General features: G+C 48.3%; 1 protein-coding gene across 1 annotated transcript in view; it reads left to right on the forward strand.

The window, feature by feature from the left end:
• Positions 1-13,042, forward strand: part of LOC119951024 (CD209 antigen-like protein E) — a 39,986-nt gene extending 26,944 nt beyond the window's left edge. Inside the window, exons 6-7 of the mRNA XM_038774058.1 lie at positions 12,057-12,164; positions 12,806-13,042. Of these exons, the coding sequence (XP_038629986.1) occupies positions 12,057-12,164; positions 12,806-13,042 (345 nt within the window). The remainder of the gene's footprint in view (positions 1-12,056; positions 12,165-12,805) is intronic.
• Positions 13,043-18,924: the final 5,882 nt, after the last annotated feature.

An 18,924-nucleotide genomic window follows, 5' to 3' on the forward strand; every position in this document is an offset into this window, starting at 1 on the left:
TGCTGTACTGTTCTATGTCTATGACTATCCACTCTGTCTGTGCCCCTCATAATTTTGTAGACCTCTATCAGGTCGCCCCTCAACCTCCTTCGTTCCAGTGAAAACAAACAAGTTTATTCAACTTATAGCTAATGCCCTCCATACCAGGCAACATCCTGGTAAATCTCTTCTGCACCCTCTCTGAAGCCTCCACATCCTTCTGGTAGTGTGACGACGAGAATTGAACACTATACTCCAAGTGTAGTCTAACCAAGGTTCTATACAGCTCAAAAACAGCTTCTTCCCTGCTGTTACCAGACTCCAAAATGACCCTCTTATGGACTGACCCCATTAACACTCCACCCTGTATGCTTCATCCGATGTCTATGTAGTTACATCGTGTACCTTGCGTTGCCCTATTATGTATTTCATTTTATTCCCTTTTCTTACCGTGTACTTAATGATCTGTTGAACTGCTCGCAGAAAAATACTTTTCACTGTACCTCGGTACACATGACATTAAACAAATCCAGTCCAATCCAATCCAACATGACTTGTCAATTTTTACACGCAATGCTCCGGCCAATGAAGGCAAGCATGCCATATGCCTTCTTGACTACCTTCTCCACCTATGTTACCCCTTTCAGTGACCTGTGTGTACACCTAGATCTCTCTGACTGTCAATACTCTTGAGGGTTCTACCACTCACTGCACATTCCCTCCCTGCATTAGACCTTCCAAAATGCATTACCTCACATTTGTCTGGATTAAACTCCATCTGCCATCTCTCCGCCCAAGTCTCCAAACGATCTAAATCCTGCTGTATCCTCTGACAGTCCTCATCGCTATCCGCAATTCTACCAACCTCTGTGTCGTAAGCAAACTTACTAATCAGACCAGTTATATTTTCCTCCAAATCATTTATATATACGATGAGCAACAAAAGTCCCAGCACTGATCCCTGTGGAACACCACTAGTCACAGCCCTCCAATCAGAAAAGCACCCTTCCATTGCTACTCTCTGCCTTCTATGACTTAGCCAGTTCTGTATCTATCTTGCCAGCTCACTTCTGATCTCGTGTGACTTCACCTTTTGTACCAGTCTGTCGTGAGGGACCTTGTCAAAGGCCTTACTGAAGTCCATATAGACAACATCCACTGCCCTACTGCATGAATCATCTTTGTGACCTCCTCGAAAAAGTCTATCAAATTAGTGAGACACAACCTCCCCTTCATAAAACCGTGCTGCCTCTCGCTAATACCTCCATTTGCTTCCAAATGGGAGTAGATCCTGACTCGAACAATTTTCTCCAGTGATTTCCCTACCACTGACGTAAAGCTCACCGGCCTGTAGTTCCCTAGATTATCCTTGCTACCCTTCTTTAACAAAGGAATAACATTGGCTATTCTCCAGTCCTCTGGGACATCACCTGAAGACAGTAAGGATCCAAAGATTTCTGTCAAGGCTTCAGCAATTTCCTCTCTTGCCTCCTTCAGTATTCTGGGGCAGATCCTATCAGGTCCTGGGGACTTATCCACCTTAATATTTTTCAAGACGCCCAACACCTCGTCTTTTTGGAGCTCAATGTGACCCAGGCTATCTATACAATCTTCTCCAGACTCAACATCTACCAATTCCTTCTCTTTGGTGAATACTGATGGAAAGTATTAATTTAGTACCTCGCCCATTTCCTCTGGCTCCACACATAGACTCCCTCCCCTGTCTTTCAGTGGGCCATCTACACTGATCAAACTCTCCCAGGTACAGCACAGGGCTAGATACAGAGTGAAGCTCCCTCTACACTGTTCCCATCAAACACTCCCAGGACAGGTACAGCACGGAGCGAGATACAGAGCGAAGCTCCGTCTGCACTGTCCCCATTCAAGACTCCCAGCACAGGTACAGCATGGGGTTAGATCCAGAGTAAAGCTCCCTCTATACTGTCCCCATCAAACACTCCCAGGACAGATACAGCATGGGGTTAGATACAGAGTAAAGCTCCCTCTATACTATCCCCATCAAACACCCCCAGGGCAGGTACAGCACGGGGTTAGATACAGAGTAAAGCTCTCTCTGCACTGTCCTCATCAAACACTCCCAGAACAGGTACAGCATGTCGTGTTAATCACCCTGGGGTAATAGGGACTGCAGCTGGATAAAGTTGTACTTGAAAGTAGATTCCAAACTTTGATGTTACTTCAATACACTTTATTGAACTGTTAAGCAATGCACACAGTTCGCTGTGGGTTTGACACTCTTCTGATCTAAGCATACTTACTATATCTAACTAGAGCAGGCTAGCTCTGAGCCACGTGAAGAAGGTGCGAACTGATATATACACCCTGACTGTCACTACAGTTGTCACCAGTGGAAAGAGGCAGAGTGCTGATGCCTCGTGTGTTTTATAGTGGGAGACCACCCTCTAGTCTTCTGCTTGGTAATTGGTTGTGTTATGTCCTGTGTTTTGATTGGCTATACTAGGTGTCTGTCACTGCCTGTATGTATCTCATTATGTACATGAGAGCATATCATGATATACCCCTTTAAAAAAATTGTTTTTGGTTGCTTGGAGCATATGCGACTGTATTTACATGCAGAACTATTTACATTAAATGGCGAGTGGATGAATATATACATGAGAGGTGTCCAGCATGCAGATACAGAACAAAATTTCCAAGATAAATGTCTATAGGTCCAATCTTTGGGGTTTGCATCGGATCCTTGCCGACCGCCTGAGAGGTGGAGGTAGGGACGACGGCGCCTTGAGAGGCGGGATTGCTGCCAGGTTGGTGGCCTCATCATGCGAGATGTCCGGATGAGGCATAACAACATCTGGAAAAGTAAGATCTGGTGGTGGGCTGGCAATTTTGTGCAGTGCCCTTCTGTTGCGCCTGACAATGGAACCATCAGCCATACGAACTACAAACGATCTGGGAGCAGACTGTCGAACAACACCAGCTTCCATCAGGTAGCTTGATCCGAACAACATCCGAACAACACCTTGCGGAGATAGCACCGGCAAATCGGTAACATGAGCATCGTACATCAGCTTTTGCCGGTTCCTGAGTTGTTGCACCTTTTGCAGCAGTGGGAGTTGATCCAGTTCTGGTAAGTGTACGGCTGGAACAGTCATCCGCAGGTCTCTATTCATGAGGAGTGAGCCGGAGACATACCGGTGGACAGAGGGGTTGCCCTGTACACCAACAGCACAAGGTTGAAGTCAGAAGCTGAGTCCGCAGCCTCCGCAGTTGCTTCACTATATGGACCCCTTTCTCAACCTTCCCGTTGGACTGTGGGTAGAGTGGACTTGAGGTAATGTGGTTCAATTGGTACGATTTGGTGAAATTGGACCACTCTTGGCTGTGGAAGCAGGGACCATTGTCACTCATGACAGTGAGTGGAATACCATGCCTGGCAAATGTCTCCTTGCAGGCCTTGATGACTGTCCTTGATGTGAGGTCTGACAGCTTCACAACTTCCAGGTAATTTGAGAAATAATCTGTGATGAGCACATGGTCACACCCATTGGCGTGAAAAAGGTCAATTCCCACCTTGGACCACGGAGAGGTCACGATCTCGTGTTGCTGGAGTGTTTCCTTTGTTTAAGCAGGCTGAAAACGCTGGCAGGTCGCACAATTGAGGACCATGTTGGCTATGTCCTGGCTGATTTCAGGCCAATAGACAGCCTGCCGGGCCCTGCACCTACACTTTTCGACACCTAGGTGTCCCTCGTGGATTTGTTTGAGCACTAAGCTCTGCAGACTGTGAGGAATAACAATACAATCTAGCTTGAGGAGGATCCCCTCGACGACTGTCAGGTCGTCCTTCACATTAAAGAACTGAGGGCATTGCCCTTTTTACCAGCCATTTGCAAGGTGGTGCATTGCATTACACGCTGCAGAAGAGGGTCATTGGCAATCTCTTCACGAATGCTAATCACTCTTTAATCTGAGGCCAGGAGGTTGCTGGCACACAGCTGCACCTGTGCCTCAATGTGGCGGATGAAGTCAACCTGTTCACAGGGTGAGGTGATGGAGCGGGACAGGGTATCCACAATTATCAGCTCCTTGCCTGGTCTGTATACTAACTCAAAATCGTACCTTTGTAGTCAAAGGAGAATGCGCTGAAGCCTGGGCGTCATGTCATTCAAGTCCTTATGAATGATATGGACCAAGGATCTGTGGTCAGTCTCCACTGTGAAGGTTGGTAGACCGTAGACGTAGTCATGGAACTTAACAATGCCGGTTAGGAGGCCCAGGCACTCTTTTTCTATCTGGGCATACCTCTGTTCAGTAGGAGTCATGGCCCTTGATGCATAAGCAACTGGAGCACAGGACGAGGAGTCATCCCTCTGGAGGAGCACCGCACCAATGCCGTCCGGCTTGCGTCCGTGGAGATTTTTGTTTCCCAGTCCAGGACAAAACTTTTTAGTACCGGAGCAGTGGTGAGCTTTGCTTTGAGCTCGAGCCACTCTGCTTGATGTGTGGGTAGCCACTGGAATGCAGTGGACTTCTTCACCAGATGCCTGAGAGCCGTGGTGTGTGAGGCCAGGTTGGGAATGAACTTTCCCGAGAAGTTTACCATTCCGAGGAAGCGTAGTATCGCCTTTTTGTCTTCCGGGGTCTTCATGGCATTAATGGCCTTGACCTTGTCCGAATCTGGTCGCACACCCTGCTGGGTTTTCTGGTCGCCCAAGAACTTAATGGTTAACGTGCCAAAGGAGCACTTGGCCTTGTTCAGCTTGAGGCCATTTGCATGGACACGTCGAAAGAGATATGTGATCCTTGGGGGTCGTGGACCATATGATTACATCATCTACATAGACACGCACACCCTCAATGCCCTCCATCATCTGCTCCATGATCCTATGGAAGATTTCAGAGGCTGAGACAATGCCGAAAGGCATGCGGTTGTAACAGTACTTTCTGAAAGGTGTGTTGAATGTGCAGAGCTTCCTGCTGGGCTCATCCTGTTGCATCTGCCAGAAACCACGCGATGCATCTAGCTTCGTGAAGAATTTGCCGTGTGCCATCTCACTGGTCAGTTCCTCCCACTTCGGGATCGGGTAGTGATCCCGCATTATGTTCTGGTTAAGAACTTTGGGATCTATGCATATCCGCAACTCTCCTGAGGGCTTCTTCACACAGAACATCGAGCTGACCCAGTCAGTCGGTTCCGTCACTTTAGAGATGATGCCCTGGTCTTGGAGCTCCTGTAGCTGTGCCTCTAAACGTTCCTTCAGAGGGGCCGGAACCCGGCGTGGTGCATGGATCACAGGCATAGCATCAGGCCTGAGTAGGATCTTGTAGTAGTATGGCAGAGTGCCCATTCCATCAAACACATCTGGATATTGAGCAAGGATGTCATCAATGTCAGCCTGAAGATCCACATTGGAAGAAGACATGGCATGGACTCGCTGTACGAGGTTGAGTAGCTTTCATGCATGGGCACCGAGCAGGGATGCCTTATCAGGCTTGATGATTTGAATCGCAGTGTGACATTGATGGTCTTGTTGGAGATGAATAGATGACAAGATCCTAGTGCAGTTAAGGCATTGCCATTATAATCAAGGAGCTGGCAGGCTGGTGGAAGAATTTTGGGTTGCTTTTTAATGCGGTCAAAATCAGCTTGAGAGATAAGATTGGCAGAAGCACCAGTGTCCAGCTTGAACTGGATGCTGCATTGATTTACGTGTATGACAGCACGGCATTCATCCGCGGAATCCACATTGACGATAGATAGGAGTCTTGCTGAATTTGAGGAGGCATACTCACAGGTAGTTATGATGCCCACACGATAGGGGACTCCAGGCAGCCGTCCTCTGGATCCGTAGTACGACCAGGATCAGAATCCAGTAAACCTTGCTGTACACATCGAACGCGCTTGCGTTGGAATTGGGATCGCTGGCCCTTGACTGGTGGTGCAGACCTGCACAAGGCTGCATAGTGTCCAGGCTTCCCGCAATTTTGCAAAGTATTGCCGCTTTAAGTGGATGGTGCCGTAGTTCCAGCACGTCATGACGTTGATGTCGTTATGCTCCGTGCATCGTCGCACATGCGCAGTGTGGTCAGCCAACATTCACACCTGTGCAGTTTGGTTTTCAGCCGCTTCGTGGTCCCGTTCGTGTTGCCCATGCGTGGTGCCCCGGGAAAAGTGCGCAAAATGCTCACTTTCATCGATACTGAGGCGCTGCATCCGGGCGATGGCCTGTGTACTCTTTGCCTTGTGGGAGGCAAGTTTTCGTATTCTGCCGATTTGAGATGGGAGTACTGATTTCACACACGTTCATGCACTTTACACGTCTTGATTGCGACTGGCAGGGTCGTGCTTAATTTTGAGGAGTTGCTCCCGCAAGGAATCGGAGTGCACCCCAAACATGCTCTGATCCCTGATGATGGAATCAGTGGTGAGCACAGTAAGAAGTCTTACAACACCACGTTAAAGCCCAACAGGTTTGTTTCAAACACGAGCTTTTGGAGCACTGCTCCTTCCTCAGGTGAATGAAGGGGTCTGTTCCAGAAACATATATATAGACAAAGTCAAAGATGCCAGACAATGCTTGGAATGCGAGCATTTGCGGGTAATCAAATCTTTACAGATCCAGAGATAGGGGTAATCCCAGGTTAAAGAGGTGCGAATTGTCTCAAACCAGGACAGTTGGTAGGGTTTTGCAAGCCCAGGCCAGATCCTACCAACTGATATATACATCCTGACTGTCACTACAGTTGCCACCAGTGGAAAAAAGGCAGAGTGCTGATGCCTTGTGTATTTTATAGTGGGAGACCACCCTCTCGTGTTCTGCCTGGTGACTGGTTGTGTTCTGTCCTGTGTGTTGATTGGCTGTACTGGGGATCTGTCACTGCCTTTCTATATCTCATTTTGTGCATGAGTGCATATCATGACACAGCGTACGGTTAGATCCAGAGTAAAGCTCCTTCTACACTGTCCCCATCAAAGACTCCCAGGATGGGTACAGCATACGGTTGGATCCAGAGTAAAGCACTCTCTACACTGTCCCCATCAAACACCCCTGATACCAATTGGTTCTGTGACATGATGGTGGTAATGATGTACACAGACCATCTGGTTGTTTATCTAGAAAGATGATTTATTAACAAACACATGGAAAGATAACTAACAAACTATAATACACATAACAAACTATAATACACATAATGGCTACTAAAGTAATTCAGTGAATTTTTATGGAGCTAATCTAGGTCTGACTATCCTCTTGTACGTCTTACTACCAACTGCTGGGTGTCTCAGATCATGTGATGGAGCTCTATCACCACCAGCTGGTTTGAGGTCGCATTGCTAACAATATACAGAACTATGCACAGGCATAAAACCACATCCTCCTTCCCCTGGAACTGTTAACATTTACATTCAAATATAACTGTGTCTTACAAAACATGATCTGCATTATCATTTTACACACATCATACCACAGATGCAACTGTGCTTTATACAGTTGCATCTGTGATAATTTGAAACATGTCTCTTGTGCACAGCTCATTGGACATTCACAATGACATCGTCCCGTTGGTCTTGTGAACTTTGATTGGCTACTCGGTGTCACTTTAACTTCCCGAAGACCGGTTTTCTGGCTGGTGTTCTCCGTGTCACCAGCTTTTTCACTTTTCTAACGCGATGCCTCCTATTACGTCTTCATGCGCTTTCTTGCCTGTTGCCTACATTGCCGATGCCTTCATCTTCTGTGTCGCAGGTACTACCCGGTCTATCCTCAACTCTTTTCTTCTCATGGGAGGGATCCTCTGTCTGTGTCTTTTCTTCTGGGCTTTAGTGCCATCCTTCTTGCCACTGGCCTCCACCATCGGACTAGTTGCTTGTGTTACTTTTGTCATAGTAATTGCATTTGGATCGTCTGCTGTGCAGGCTGACCCTGGCTCTTCTGCCACCATAGCTGATTTTGGAGCCTTAGCTGAATCAATGAGCTTTGGTTGATCCATGGTTATGTCCACATGCTGAGCAGCATGCCAATCACCTGGTGAAACGTCCAGTGTATACTTCTGGATGATTGCACAGTTGCAGTCAAGTCTACAACTTCAGGACCAATCTGCAAAGCCTCACCCTCTGGTGTCTTTGCTGGATCAATGTTCCTGGCGTTGATCAATTGGCGTTGCTTCTTCATTTATTGTTTGAGCCTCACTTGCTGGCTCATCCTCACTTGATATGATTATGTATTGTTCATCTCTCACCACCACAGGGGCTGGTTTAGCTCACTTGGCTAAATCGCTGGTTTTGAAAGCAGACCAAGGCAGGCCAGCAGCACGGTTCGATTCCCGTACCAGCCTCCCCGGACAGGTGCCGGAATGTGGCGACTAGGGGCTTTTCACAGTAACTTCATTGAAGCCTACTTGTGACAATAAGCGATTTTCATTTCATTTTCATAAAACTGCACGCATATGCATTCATCTGCTCTTCTAGCGCGTCTTTTGGTGGAGTGGCCTTGAGTATTGGGGGATCCGCTGCAAGAACCATTTATTTGCAGGAGATGATTCACCCTATGCCTCTGCAGCAAGTTTCTCCAGAATGGGGATTATTCCTTCAGTTACCAGCCCGTTCGCAGTTTAGTCATCTGAAGTGTCTGCTATTGCAATCTCGCTTCCAGCCTCTGCATACACCATCTTTGAACTTTCACACTTATCGTTGTGCTGTGCAGACCGGGCATCCCTTGTGATCACCTCGTCACTTCTGACAAATCACCTGAATAGCATTTCACAGTCGCACACATCTAGCTCACCACCTGAGTCTCCATTTTCCTCATCCTAATCATGGTTGTCGGAATTATCATTGTAGTAATCATCACTGGAGTCATTATCATCTGCAATGGCTTTACCTGTAAAGTTTGACACCGCACGTAGAATTATGTGTTTACACAAGAAGTGACTAATTTCAAAGTCAGCAGTGGGTTTTGCTGCAGAACTTTCATCCAACTCTGCCTGCTCTGGAACTATTGGAGGCTGAAGAAATTGAAGAGTCATTTGGTACACGTTTCATAACTGTTCTCCAGTGCCCTTATGCTTCGTTTTAATGATTTCAGTGTGACATTTTTACCTTTCTTCCAGTTGATCTGGCACCCTGTGCATCCCGTGATTTCATGGTTGGTCAAAGAATAAAAGGTCGAACTCGTTAGGCCGTGATTCCAGCTGGTATACTTTTGTGATAACCTCATTTGTGAAATACTCATTTGGCTCAAACTTAAACTCCAGAGTGAAGCTCATTGGCTGTTCAAGCTCTGAACATTTTACATTTACATCTTGTAGATGCTTTAAGATAGGCCCATAATGCTCCTGTGTCACACCATTGAGCAAATGCACATTCTTGAAGACTGTTAACCAGAATTCTGGAATTCCGTTTGGCTCCTTCGTCTCTTCATCTGGTTTTGCTTGAATCTCATCAGATAACTGTGGCATTATCACTCGTTGCCAGTCACAATTATCCTCTTTCGCAGCGCTGCCTGAAATGTACAGCCGCTCAACTAGGTTCAGGGCCTAACATGCATCCGCTCCTATGATGGACTTGGGTTCCGTGTCCGCAATGGAAAATGGTACGCTGTGACATCTGTTCTGTCCCCATGCTTCAAGCTCACATACACCCAGCGCCGCAATCTCATTCACATTGTAGTCTTTCAGCAGTCTCGTTTGATTGACAACTTTTGGTTTAACTCGCAGCCCATGCAAATCAGATAAAGTGAGGAGGTTGGCCGTCACTCCTGTGTCGAGCTTGCGTTTTATCAACGTTTCATTCAGCACAACTGTAATTGTCCATCTGCCTTTGATGATATCAGCTTCATCATCACTATTGCCACAACTGATCAGTAAGACTTCTTCACTTTTCATATTCAGACACATCGTGTCCTTGGTCAAAATCAGATCAACAAAAGACAGTACTCAAGGGATATGTCATCAACTGCATTGACTGATCCTGTTTGGTCCACTGTTGGATGTGAAAAGCATTGCTTCACAAAATTACTTGTACGGCGACACTTAGAACATACATATCCATATTCTATCAAAAGAGAAACTATTGTATATTTCTATCGCTTGAGGACCTGCCGCCATGTGCAGCAATGCAATACGCCTCACGTCAGGCTGTGCCTACAGGCCAAGGGCTGAGACATAGAGTCTAAATTGCTGCTTGAAAACATGTTATCCGAGATTTGAAGTTGATGTGGTGGCTTCAAACCTTCCATGTCTAACTTCACAGTCTTTCGTTGCGTTGAGTTCCAGATGGCCGTAGTTCACCAGGTTGGCGGACAAATTTTATCTTTTCTCTCTTCAGCCTATTTTGCCCCATCTTCTCCATTGTTATCTTTAATTGTTCTGAACATCTGGTACCATGTTGTGTTCTGTGTTATGACGGTGGTACTGATGTCCACAGGACATCTAGTTGTTTCACTAGAAAGATGATTTATTAACTATAATACAGACGATGGCTACTAAATGAATTCAGTGAATTCTCCTGGAGCTAATCTAAGTGCTGTGGTGATATACCTGTGAATAATATTGTATACACTTAGCAAAGTGACCTCCAACCAGCAGGTTGCGTCAGATATCGACCATGCAACAATCGGCTCACGGCAGAAGGTTGTAAGGTATACATAAATAGTAACTCAAATAGTAACTTAGTCTGTACAGCATTCTGATTGTTACCTTACCATTTCTAAATCAATAAAACATCATTCTAGTTAAGTCACCAGCAGTTCTGTATGAATCAGTGCAAAGACAAGGGGCTGGTTTCTCTGTTTTTGGGACTATGTCCCCACAGCGTCGTCAAAACTGAGGACTTTCACGCCAGAAAAACACCAGCGAAAATCTAGCAGCGTTTGCAGCAGATACAGGCACCGGGTCGGAGGCCGCGCATGCGCATGGCAGCGGCCGCGCCGTGCTCCATGGCGGACTCAGACCACAGGGCTGGACATTAAAAATAGACCCCCGATTGGCCACTCGTCTGACCCTGACCGCCCGCCCGAATATTGCAGCTTGCCACCGACCAGGGCGGCTGCGGGAACTGCCGCCGGTTCCCGATTTCTTGCGCCAAAATTGATTCTCCGCCCCGGCGCCGGTCACAATTTCGGCGTCAGGATGCGGAGAATCCAGGCCAAGGTCACAGAACACAACAAGTGCGACTATCATCCTGTACATCTCACTACCAACTGCCGGGTGTCTTGAGCCACATGACAGATCTCTGTCGCCACCAGAAGGTCGGAGGTCGCAGTGCTAATTATATACAGGACAATGCACAGGCATATCACCACGAACAGGGTTAGATACAGAATAAAGCTATCTCTACACTGTCCCCATCAAACATACCCAGGACACATATTGTATGCTGAAAGATACAAAACAAAGCTCCCTCTCCACTGTCCCAATCAAACGTTCTCAGGACAGGTACAGCACAATTTTAAATACAGAGTAAAGCTCCCTCTACACTGTCCCCATCAAACAGTCCCAGGACAGGTACAGCATGGGGTTAGATACAGAGTAAAGCTCCCTCTACACTGTCCCCATCAAACACTCCCAGGACAGGTACAGCACGGGGTTAGATACAGAATAAAGCTCCCCCTACACTGTCCCCATCAAACACTCCCAGGACAGGTACAGCATGGGGTTAGATACAGAGTAAAGCTCCCTCTACACCGTCCCCATCAAACACTCCCAGGACAGGTATAGCATGGGGTTAGATACAGAGTAAAGCTCCCTCTACACTGTCCCCATCAAATACTCCCAGGACAGGTACAGCACAGGGTCAGATACAGGGTAAAGCTCCCTCTACACTGTCTCCATCAAACACTCCCAGGACAGATACAGCACGGGGTTAGATACAGATTAAAGCTCCCTCTTCACTGACCCCATCAAACACTCCCAGAACAAATCCGGCACATTGTTCGGTACAGAGTAACGCTCCCTCTACACTGTCCCTGGCAAACACTCGCAGGAGAGGAAAGACACAGGGATAGGTACAATGTGAATACAGAGATACAGAGCTGTGAGTGTGAATTGAGGCTGTAAGAAAAACTGCTCAAATTGCATTTTTATTTCGGCTGCAGAATTATACCACTGAATCCATCAAGGACAAGAAAGATAGTTATTGGATTGGAATAACGGATCGCATTGTGGAAAATGAATGGAAATGGGTGGATGGGAGCCCTGTAAAGGTGAGAGAATGGTCAGAGGGGTTACAGGGCCATGGGGCGAGGGTGGGACAGTGGGATTAGTTTAAGATTGATATCGGGCTATGGGACAGAGTGGAGAAGTGGGCCTCATGTTTGATTGATACAGGGCAATGGGGAGAGAGTAAGATAGTGAGATTAGTTTGGGGGTTTATAATGATAATCTTTATTGTCACAAGTAGGCTTACATTAACATTGCAATGAAGTTACTGTGAAAAGCCCCTAGTCGTCACTTTCCTGCGTCTGTTTGGGTACACGGAGGGAGAATTCAGAATGTCCAAATTACCTAACGGCACGTCTTTCGGACTTGTGGGAGGAAACCGGAGCACCCGGAGGAAACCCACGCAGACACGGGGAGAAAGTGCAGACTCCGCACAGACAGTGGCCCAAGCGGGAATCGAACAAGCGACCCTTGTGCTGTGAAGCAACGGTGCTAACCACTGGTACTACCGATAGAGGGCTTTGGTGAGAGAGTGGCACAGTGGGATTATTTGGGATTGAGACAGGGCAAAGAGGGAGAGAGTGGGGAAGTGGGTTTGTTTGGGGAATTGCACAGGGCAATGGTGAGAGACTGGGACAGTGGGATTAGTTTGGGATTGATACCAGACATTTCACACTTTGTGCAGGATTTGTGTGGAATTTTAATGGATATTATTGTTCCCGTATTCTCCAGTTCTAATTATTGGAGGAAAAACCAACCAGATAATTCAAATAATGAAGACTGTGCCACAATCGGGGAAGAAACCAGGGACGGTACATTTGGCTGGAATGATGACAATTGTAAAACACCTCATCCTTTTATCTGTGAGAAATGGGCTCTGCCCCAGATCGACGCTGCCGACTTTGAGAAATTCTATTCCTGAAGAGAGACTGGGACACAGAACGAGAGACTCAGGGTTGTGTAAAGATTCCCCACCCCCACCTCCCTTCCCCCACCTCCTCCACTTCCCCACCCCCTCCTCCCTTCCCCACTGTCCCCACCCCCTCCTCCCTTCCCCACCGTCCCCACCCCCTCCTCCCTTCCCCACCCCCTCCTCCCTTCCCCACCCCCTCCTCCCTTCCGCACTGACCCCATCCCCTCCTCCCGTCCCCACCCCCTCCTCCCTTCCCCACCCACTCCTCCCTTCCCCACCCCCTCCTCCCTTCCCCACCCCCTCCTCCCTTCCCCACCCCCTCCTCCCTTCCCACTGTCCCCACCCCCTCTTCCCTTCCCCACTGTCCCCACCCCCTCCTCCCTTCCCCACCACCACCTCCCTTCCCCACCCCCTCCTCCTTTCCCCACTGTCCCCATCCCCTCCTCACTTTCCCACCTCCTCCTCCCTTCCCCACCCACTCCTCCCTTCCCCACCCCCTCCTCCCTTCCCCACTGTCCCCACCCCCTCCTCCCTTCCCCAAGCCCTCCTCCCTAACCCACTGGACCCACCCCCTCCTCCCTTCCCCACTGTCGCCCCTCCTCCCTTCCCCACTGTCCCCACCCCCTCCTCCCTTCCCACTGTCCCCCCCTCCTCCCTTCCCCACCCCTTCCTCCCTTCCCCACTGTCCCCACCCCCTCCTCCCTTCCCCACTGACCCCACCCCCTCCTCCCTTCCCCACCCCCTCCCCCCTTCCCCACCCCCTCCTCCCTTCCCCACTGTCCCCCACCCCTCCTCCCTTCCCCACCCCCTCCTCCCTTCCCCACCCCTTCCTCCCTTCCCCACTATCCTCACCCCTCCTCCCTTTCCCACCCCCTCCTCCCTTCCCCACCCCCTCCTCCCTTCCCCACCCCTTCCTCCCTTCCCCACTATCCTCACCCCTCCTCCCTTTCCCACCCCCTCCTCCCTTCCCCACCCACTCCTCCCTTCCCCACTATCCCCATCCCTTCCTCCCTTCCCCACCCCTTCCTCCCTTCCCCACTGTCCCTACCCCCTCCTCCCTTTCCCACCCCTCCTCCCTTCACAACCGCTCCGCCCTTCCCCATCCCCTCCTCCCTTCCCCATCCCCTCCTACCTTCCCCACTGTCCCCACCCCCTCCTCCCTTCCCCACTGTTCCAAACCCTCCTCCCTTCCTCACTGTTCCCACCCCCTCCTCCCTTCCCCACTGCCCCAGGTCACATCCAAAAGGTGAAAGTTTATTTGTTCCCCTTCCCGCAGTCTGTGGCTCCTGCAGCGCCATGAGTTGTGGGAGGCTGTAATGACAGTGTGACATGTGACATTGGGAAATCCCAATATAAATCCAGGCACAGATAGAGTGAAACTGCATTGAAAATCCAGGTGGATACTCAGCTAATCTGCCCACCATTCCCCAGTGCATCTTCTCTCTACATCTCTCTGTTCCTCAGAGTGTCCTCTCCCTACATCTTTCAGTTCCCCAGTGTGTCTCTCTCTCTATATCGCTCTGTTCCCCAGTGTGTCCTCTCTCTCTATCCCTCTGTTCCCCAGTGTGTCCTCTCTCTCTATCCCTCTGTTCCCCAGTGTGTCCTCTCTCTATATCCCTCTGTTCCCCAGTGTGTCGTCTCTATATATCCCTCTGTTCCCCAGTGTGTCCTCTCGCTATATCCTTTTGTTCCCCAGTGTATCATCTCACTATATCCTTTTGTTCCCTGGTGCGTTTTCACTTGATATCCCTCTGTTCCCCAGTGTGCTCTCTCTATTTATCCCTCTGTTCCCCAGTGTGTCCTCACTCTATATCCTTTTGTTCCCCAGTGTATCCTCTCTCTATATCCTTTTGTTCCCTGGTGCATTTTCAATTGATATCCCTCTGTTCCCCAGTGTGTCCTCTCTCTATACCCTCTGTTCCCCAGTGTGTCTCTCTCTATATCCCTCTGTTCCCCAGTGTGTCCTCTCTCTATATCCCTCTGTTCCCCAGTGTGTCCTCTCTCTATATCCCTGTTCCCCAGTGTGTCCTCTCTCTCTATATCCCTCTGTTCCCCAGTGTGTCCTCCATCTATATCCCTCTGTTCCCCAGTGTGTCTCTCTCTCTATATACCTCTGTTCCCCAGTGTGTCTCTCTCTATATCCCTCTGTTCCCCAGTTTGTCCTCTCTCTATATCCCTCTGTTCACCAGTGTGTCCTCTCTCTATATCCCTCTGTTCCCCAGTGTGTCTCTCTCTCCATATCACTCTGTTCCCCAGTGTGTCCTCTCTCTATATCCTTTTGTTTCCCAGTGTGTCCTCTCTCTGTATCCCTCTGTTCCCCAGTGTGTCTCTCTCTATATCCCTCTGTTCCACAGTGTGCCCTCTCTCTACATCCCTCTGTTCCCCAGTGTGCTCTCTCTTGATATCCCTCTATTCCCCAGTGTGTCCTCTCTCTATATCCCTCTGTTCCCCTGGGTGTCCTCCCTCTCTAACTGTTCCGCAGTGTGTCCTCTCTCTATATCCCTCTGTTCCCCAGTGTGTCCTCTCTCTATATCCCTCTGTTCCCCAGTGTGCCCTCTCTCTATATCCTTCTGTTCCCCAGGGTGTCCTCCCTCTCTAACTGTTCCCCAGTGTGTCCTCTCTCCATATCCCTCTGTTCCCCAGTGTGTCCTCTCTGTATATCCCTCTGTTCCCCAGTGTGTCCTGTCTCTATATCCCTCTGTTCCCCAGTGTGTCCTCTCTCTATATCCCTCTGTTCCCCAGTGTGTGACTCTCTATATCCCTCTGTCCCCCAGTGTGTCGCTCTCTCTCTATCCCTCTGTTCCCCAGCGTGCTCTCTCTTGATATCCCTCTGTTCCCCAGTGTGCTCTCTCTCTATATCCCTCTGTTCCCCAGTGTGTCCTCTCTCTATATCCCTCTTTTCCCCAGCGTGTCTTCTCTCTATATTGTTGATGTCTGTTCTTCGAAGGGTCTCGCTGTCTCTGTCAGTCAAATCCTCGTCATCCACTCCCCTACCCCCACCCCGGTTGACTATTTAAACTCCTCGTCTGTATACAGTTCACCATTTGTTATGGGATCTCCCAAACTGGAAGCTTCTTGTTCTGGGTGTTGGGATTCAGTAACATGGAGAGTGGGAGGGGGGTCACCAACTACACATCAGCCCAAACCCACCTCCTGGAACTTGCCAGAACCTTATCTATGCTGCAAATGGGCGCGATTCTCCACTCCCCATGCCGGGTGGGAGAATAGCGGGAGGGCTTCCCGACATTTATCACAACCTCCCGCTATTCTCCCCCCCCCCCCCCCCCCCCCCATGCCCGCCCCACGCCTCGAATTGCCGCTCGCCGTAACACAGCACCATAACGTTGTGGGGTTGTGCTCTGTCGGGTCGGTTTAGCATGCCTGGCTGTTGTTTATGAAGCATTTTTGAACCTCTGACCCAGCTGAGAGGCTTTTGAAAGCAAGAAATCCCTGAGGTTGATATAGAGAGAGCCTTGCTGAATACTTGAACTTTAATAGGACCCAATTTAAAAAAACAACATACGGCAATTTCTGTTCGTGGCCTCTGGGCCTTGTCAGCCTGTTTTCAGTACCACACAGGGTTGTGTAAAACAAAAACAGGGTGAAAGTCTTTAAAAAAAAAATTATTTTACATAAATTTAGAGTACCCAATTATTTTCTTCCAATTAAGGGGCAATTTAGCGTGGCCAATCCACCTAACCTGCACACTTTTGGGTTGTGGGGGTGAGACCCACACAGGCATGGGGAGAATGTGCAAACTCCACACGGACAGTGATCCGGGGCTGGGATCGAACCTGGGTTCTCGGCGTAGTGAGGCAGCAGTGCTAACCACTGCGCCACCGTGACGCCCTAATCAGGGTGAAAGCCACAGGGAAAAGGTTAAGCTGGGGTGAGTATGGTGGATTCAGTTTAAGGTAGCTGCTCACATTATTTCCAATCATCTTATTCGCTCCGTGTATCTATTTTGTCGTTATTGTTCTTGGTTTTGGAAAACATCAAACATTTCAACAACAACCCGCATGAGACGCATAGGGGCAACACAATCAATCTCCCCTTGGAACCCGTGGAGTACAATCTCCCACCGCTGAGAAGCGGAGGCCCAACAATAGATCTTGTTAATTTCCCGAGATAAAAGCCGGCCCAAGAGGGAACCGGCATCTCAGGATGGTCCCGGCTTGAAATTGGGATGTTCCTTAGTTGCTGAAAGTACATTTGACTGGGCTTTTCGGGGCTCCTTACTAACTATAATATTCAGCCTTGAAAATAACCAACAAATTCAACAACCTCAACATTGAAAAACACCAACAGACTATCGGTGACGGGGATGTGCTGAGCGATGGCTCTCCACCTGCAAACTTGAATTTAGGCATGTAGTAGGGCAAATCCAGGGTGTGCCTGTAGCAGCAGGGAATAATGTAAGGGAAGGGTTAAAGAGACAGTGTCCACACTCAAACTGGACACACACAAACCATTACCATATCTCAGAGAGCAAACACAGTACACCCCAGGTGAGAACTTTGTGAGGCTCTGGCGACAATAAAGACAGTTCAGACAGGCTCCACTAAGTCTGGAGGAGCCATTGTGCCTGCAAACTAGTCAACTGTCAGAGAGACGGGACAATTACTACATCATCAGAGTTTGCTGTCCAAACTCATTGCTTTGTATTGTAAAACAAGAAAACAAGAGGTGTCCGGAAAATGATTAAAATAAAGCTCACAGGACAATGGATCTGCATAATGTGATCAGACCAACTCAAATTCTATCAGTATTGATGACTTGATGTAATGTAAAACTCTGTCACTGGTAGAAAGGACTGTGTAAAAACTGTTTTCATTAGAGTGACTTACAGCTTCCAATTCAGCTCTCCCTCATGCATGTTGAATAAATCTGTCTTTGCTGAAGTTTGATACAATCTCAAGGACTCAGTTTGTTTATTCCCTTTAACAAATTGGCGCTGCGAGCAGGGCCATTGCATTGGACGCCCGATGACTATGTGGCTCCAATTCAGATGAGTATGTTTAATTTACCACCCACAGTCAGTGGAGTGATTCCACACGAGTGTTGGGATGGCTGTAAGTTGTGGTACAAAAGAACCATACAGAGGAAGGGTCTGACCGTGTGAGCTTGAATAAAACCGTAAGGGGAATACCGGGGTATAGATTTGGGAAATAAGAAAACTAATTAGGGGTTTAAGAGGGCCTGGATAAAAAACCCATGCTGTAGAATTCCGCAGGAAGGAAGGATTGAAGGGTCTTGCTTACAGAGAGGAGGAGTAGCCGCGAAGGCTAATTCCACGAGAGGGGAGGACCGCGAAGGAGAATTCCGCAAGAGTAGAGGGTGTAAGGAATGCTATGATGGCTGGAAGTGATAATAGTGTAGGGGATCTACACTGGCGGCCCTACAGACGATAGTAAATCGGAAAATAAAATTTATTAAGAAGGTGAGAGTGAAAGGGACACAATCCAACACATCTGCTGCAGACCAAAATGCCCGGTGGATGGGTCAATCAAAGAATAAATATGAAGAAAGGGGTATGATGTGCGCTTTTGGCAGTCAAGTGATGAATAAAGACAACGGAGGTATAGATTAGGGAAATATGTGTTTTCAGTTGAAAAAAACGCTAAATTAACAATTGCAAAGGTATTGAATTATATTCTGAATGCATATTTGAAAGAATTGGGAAATTAATGGTTTTAATTAATATAAGGTTAAAAGATAGTCTGCAGACTTTAATCAACTCATTCAGAGCTATGGCTGGAAAAATAAGAGTGTACTTGTGTTCAGTTGCTGTTTGTATGTTAGTGTGTGTGAGTTTTCTAAACCTGTCTAGTGCCTGTGTCACTGAAGGACCCCTCTGTGGTCTGGTTTTGTTCGTCATTTCGAAGTTGCTT

Source organism: Scyliorhinus canicula, chromosome 16 (assembly GCF_902713615.1).
Source record: "Scyliorhinus canicula chromosome 16, sScyCan1.1, whole genome shotgun sequence".
Taxonomy (NCBI): domain Eukaryota; kingdom Metazoa; phylum Chordata; class Chondrichthyes; order Carcharhiniformes; family Scyliorhinidae; genus Scyliorhinus; species Scyliorhinus canicula.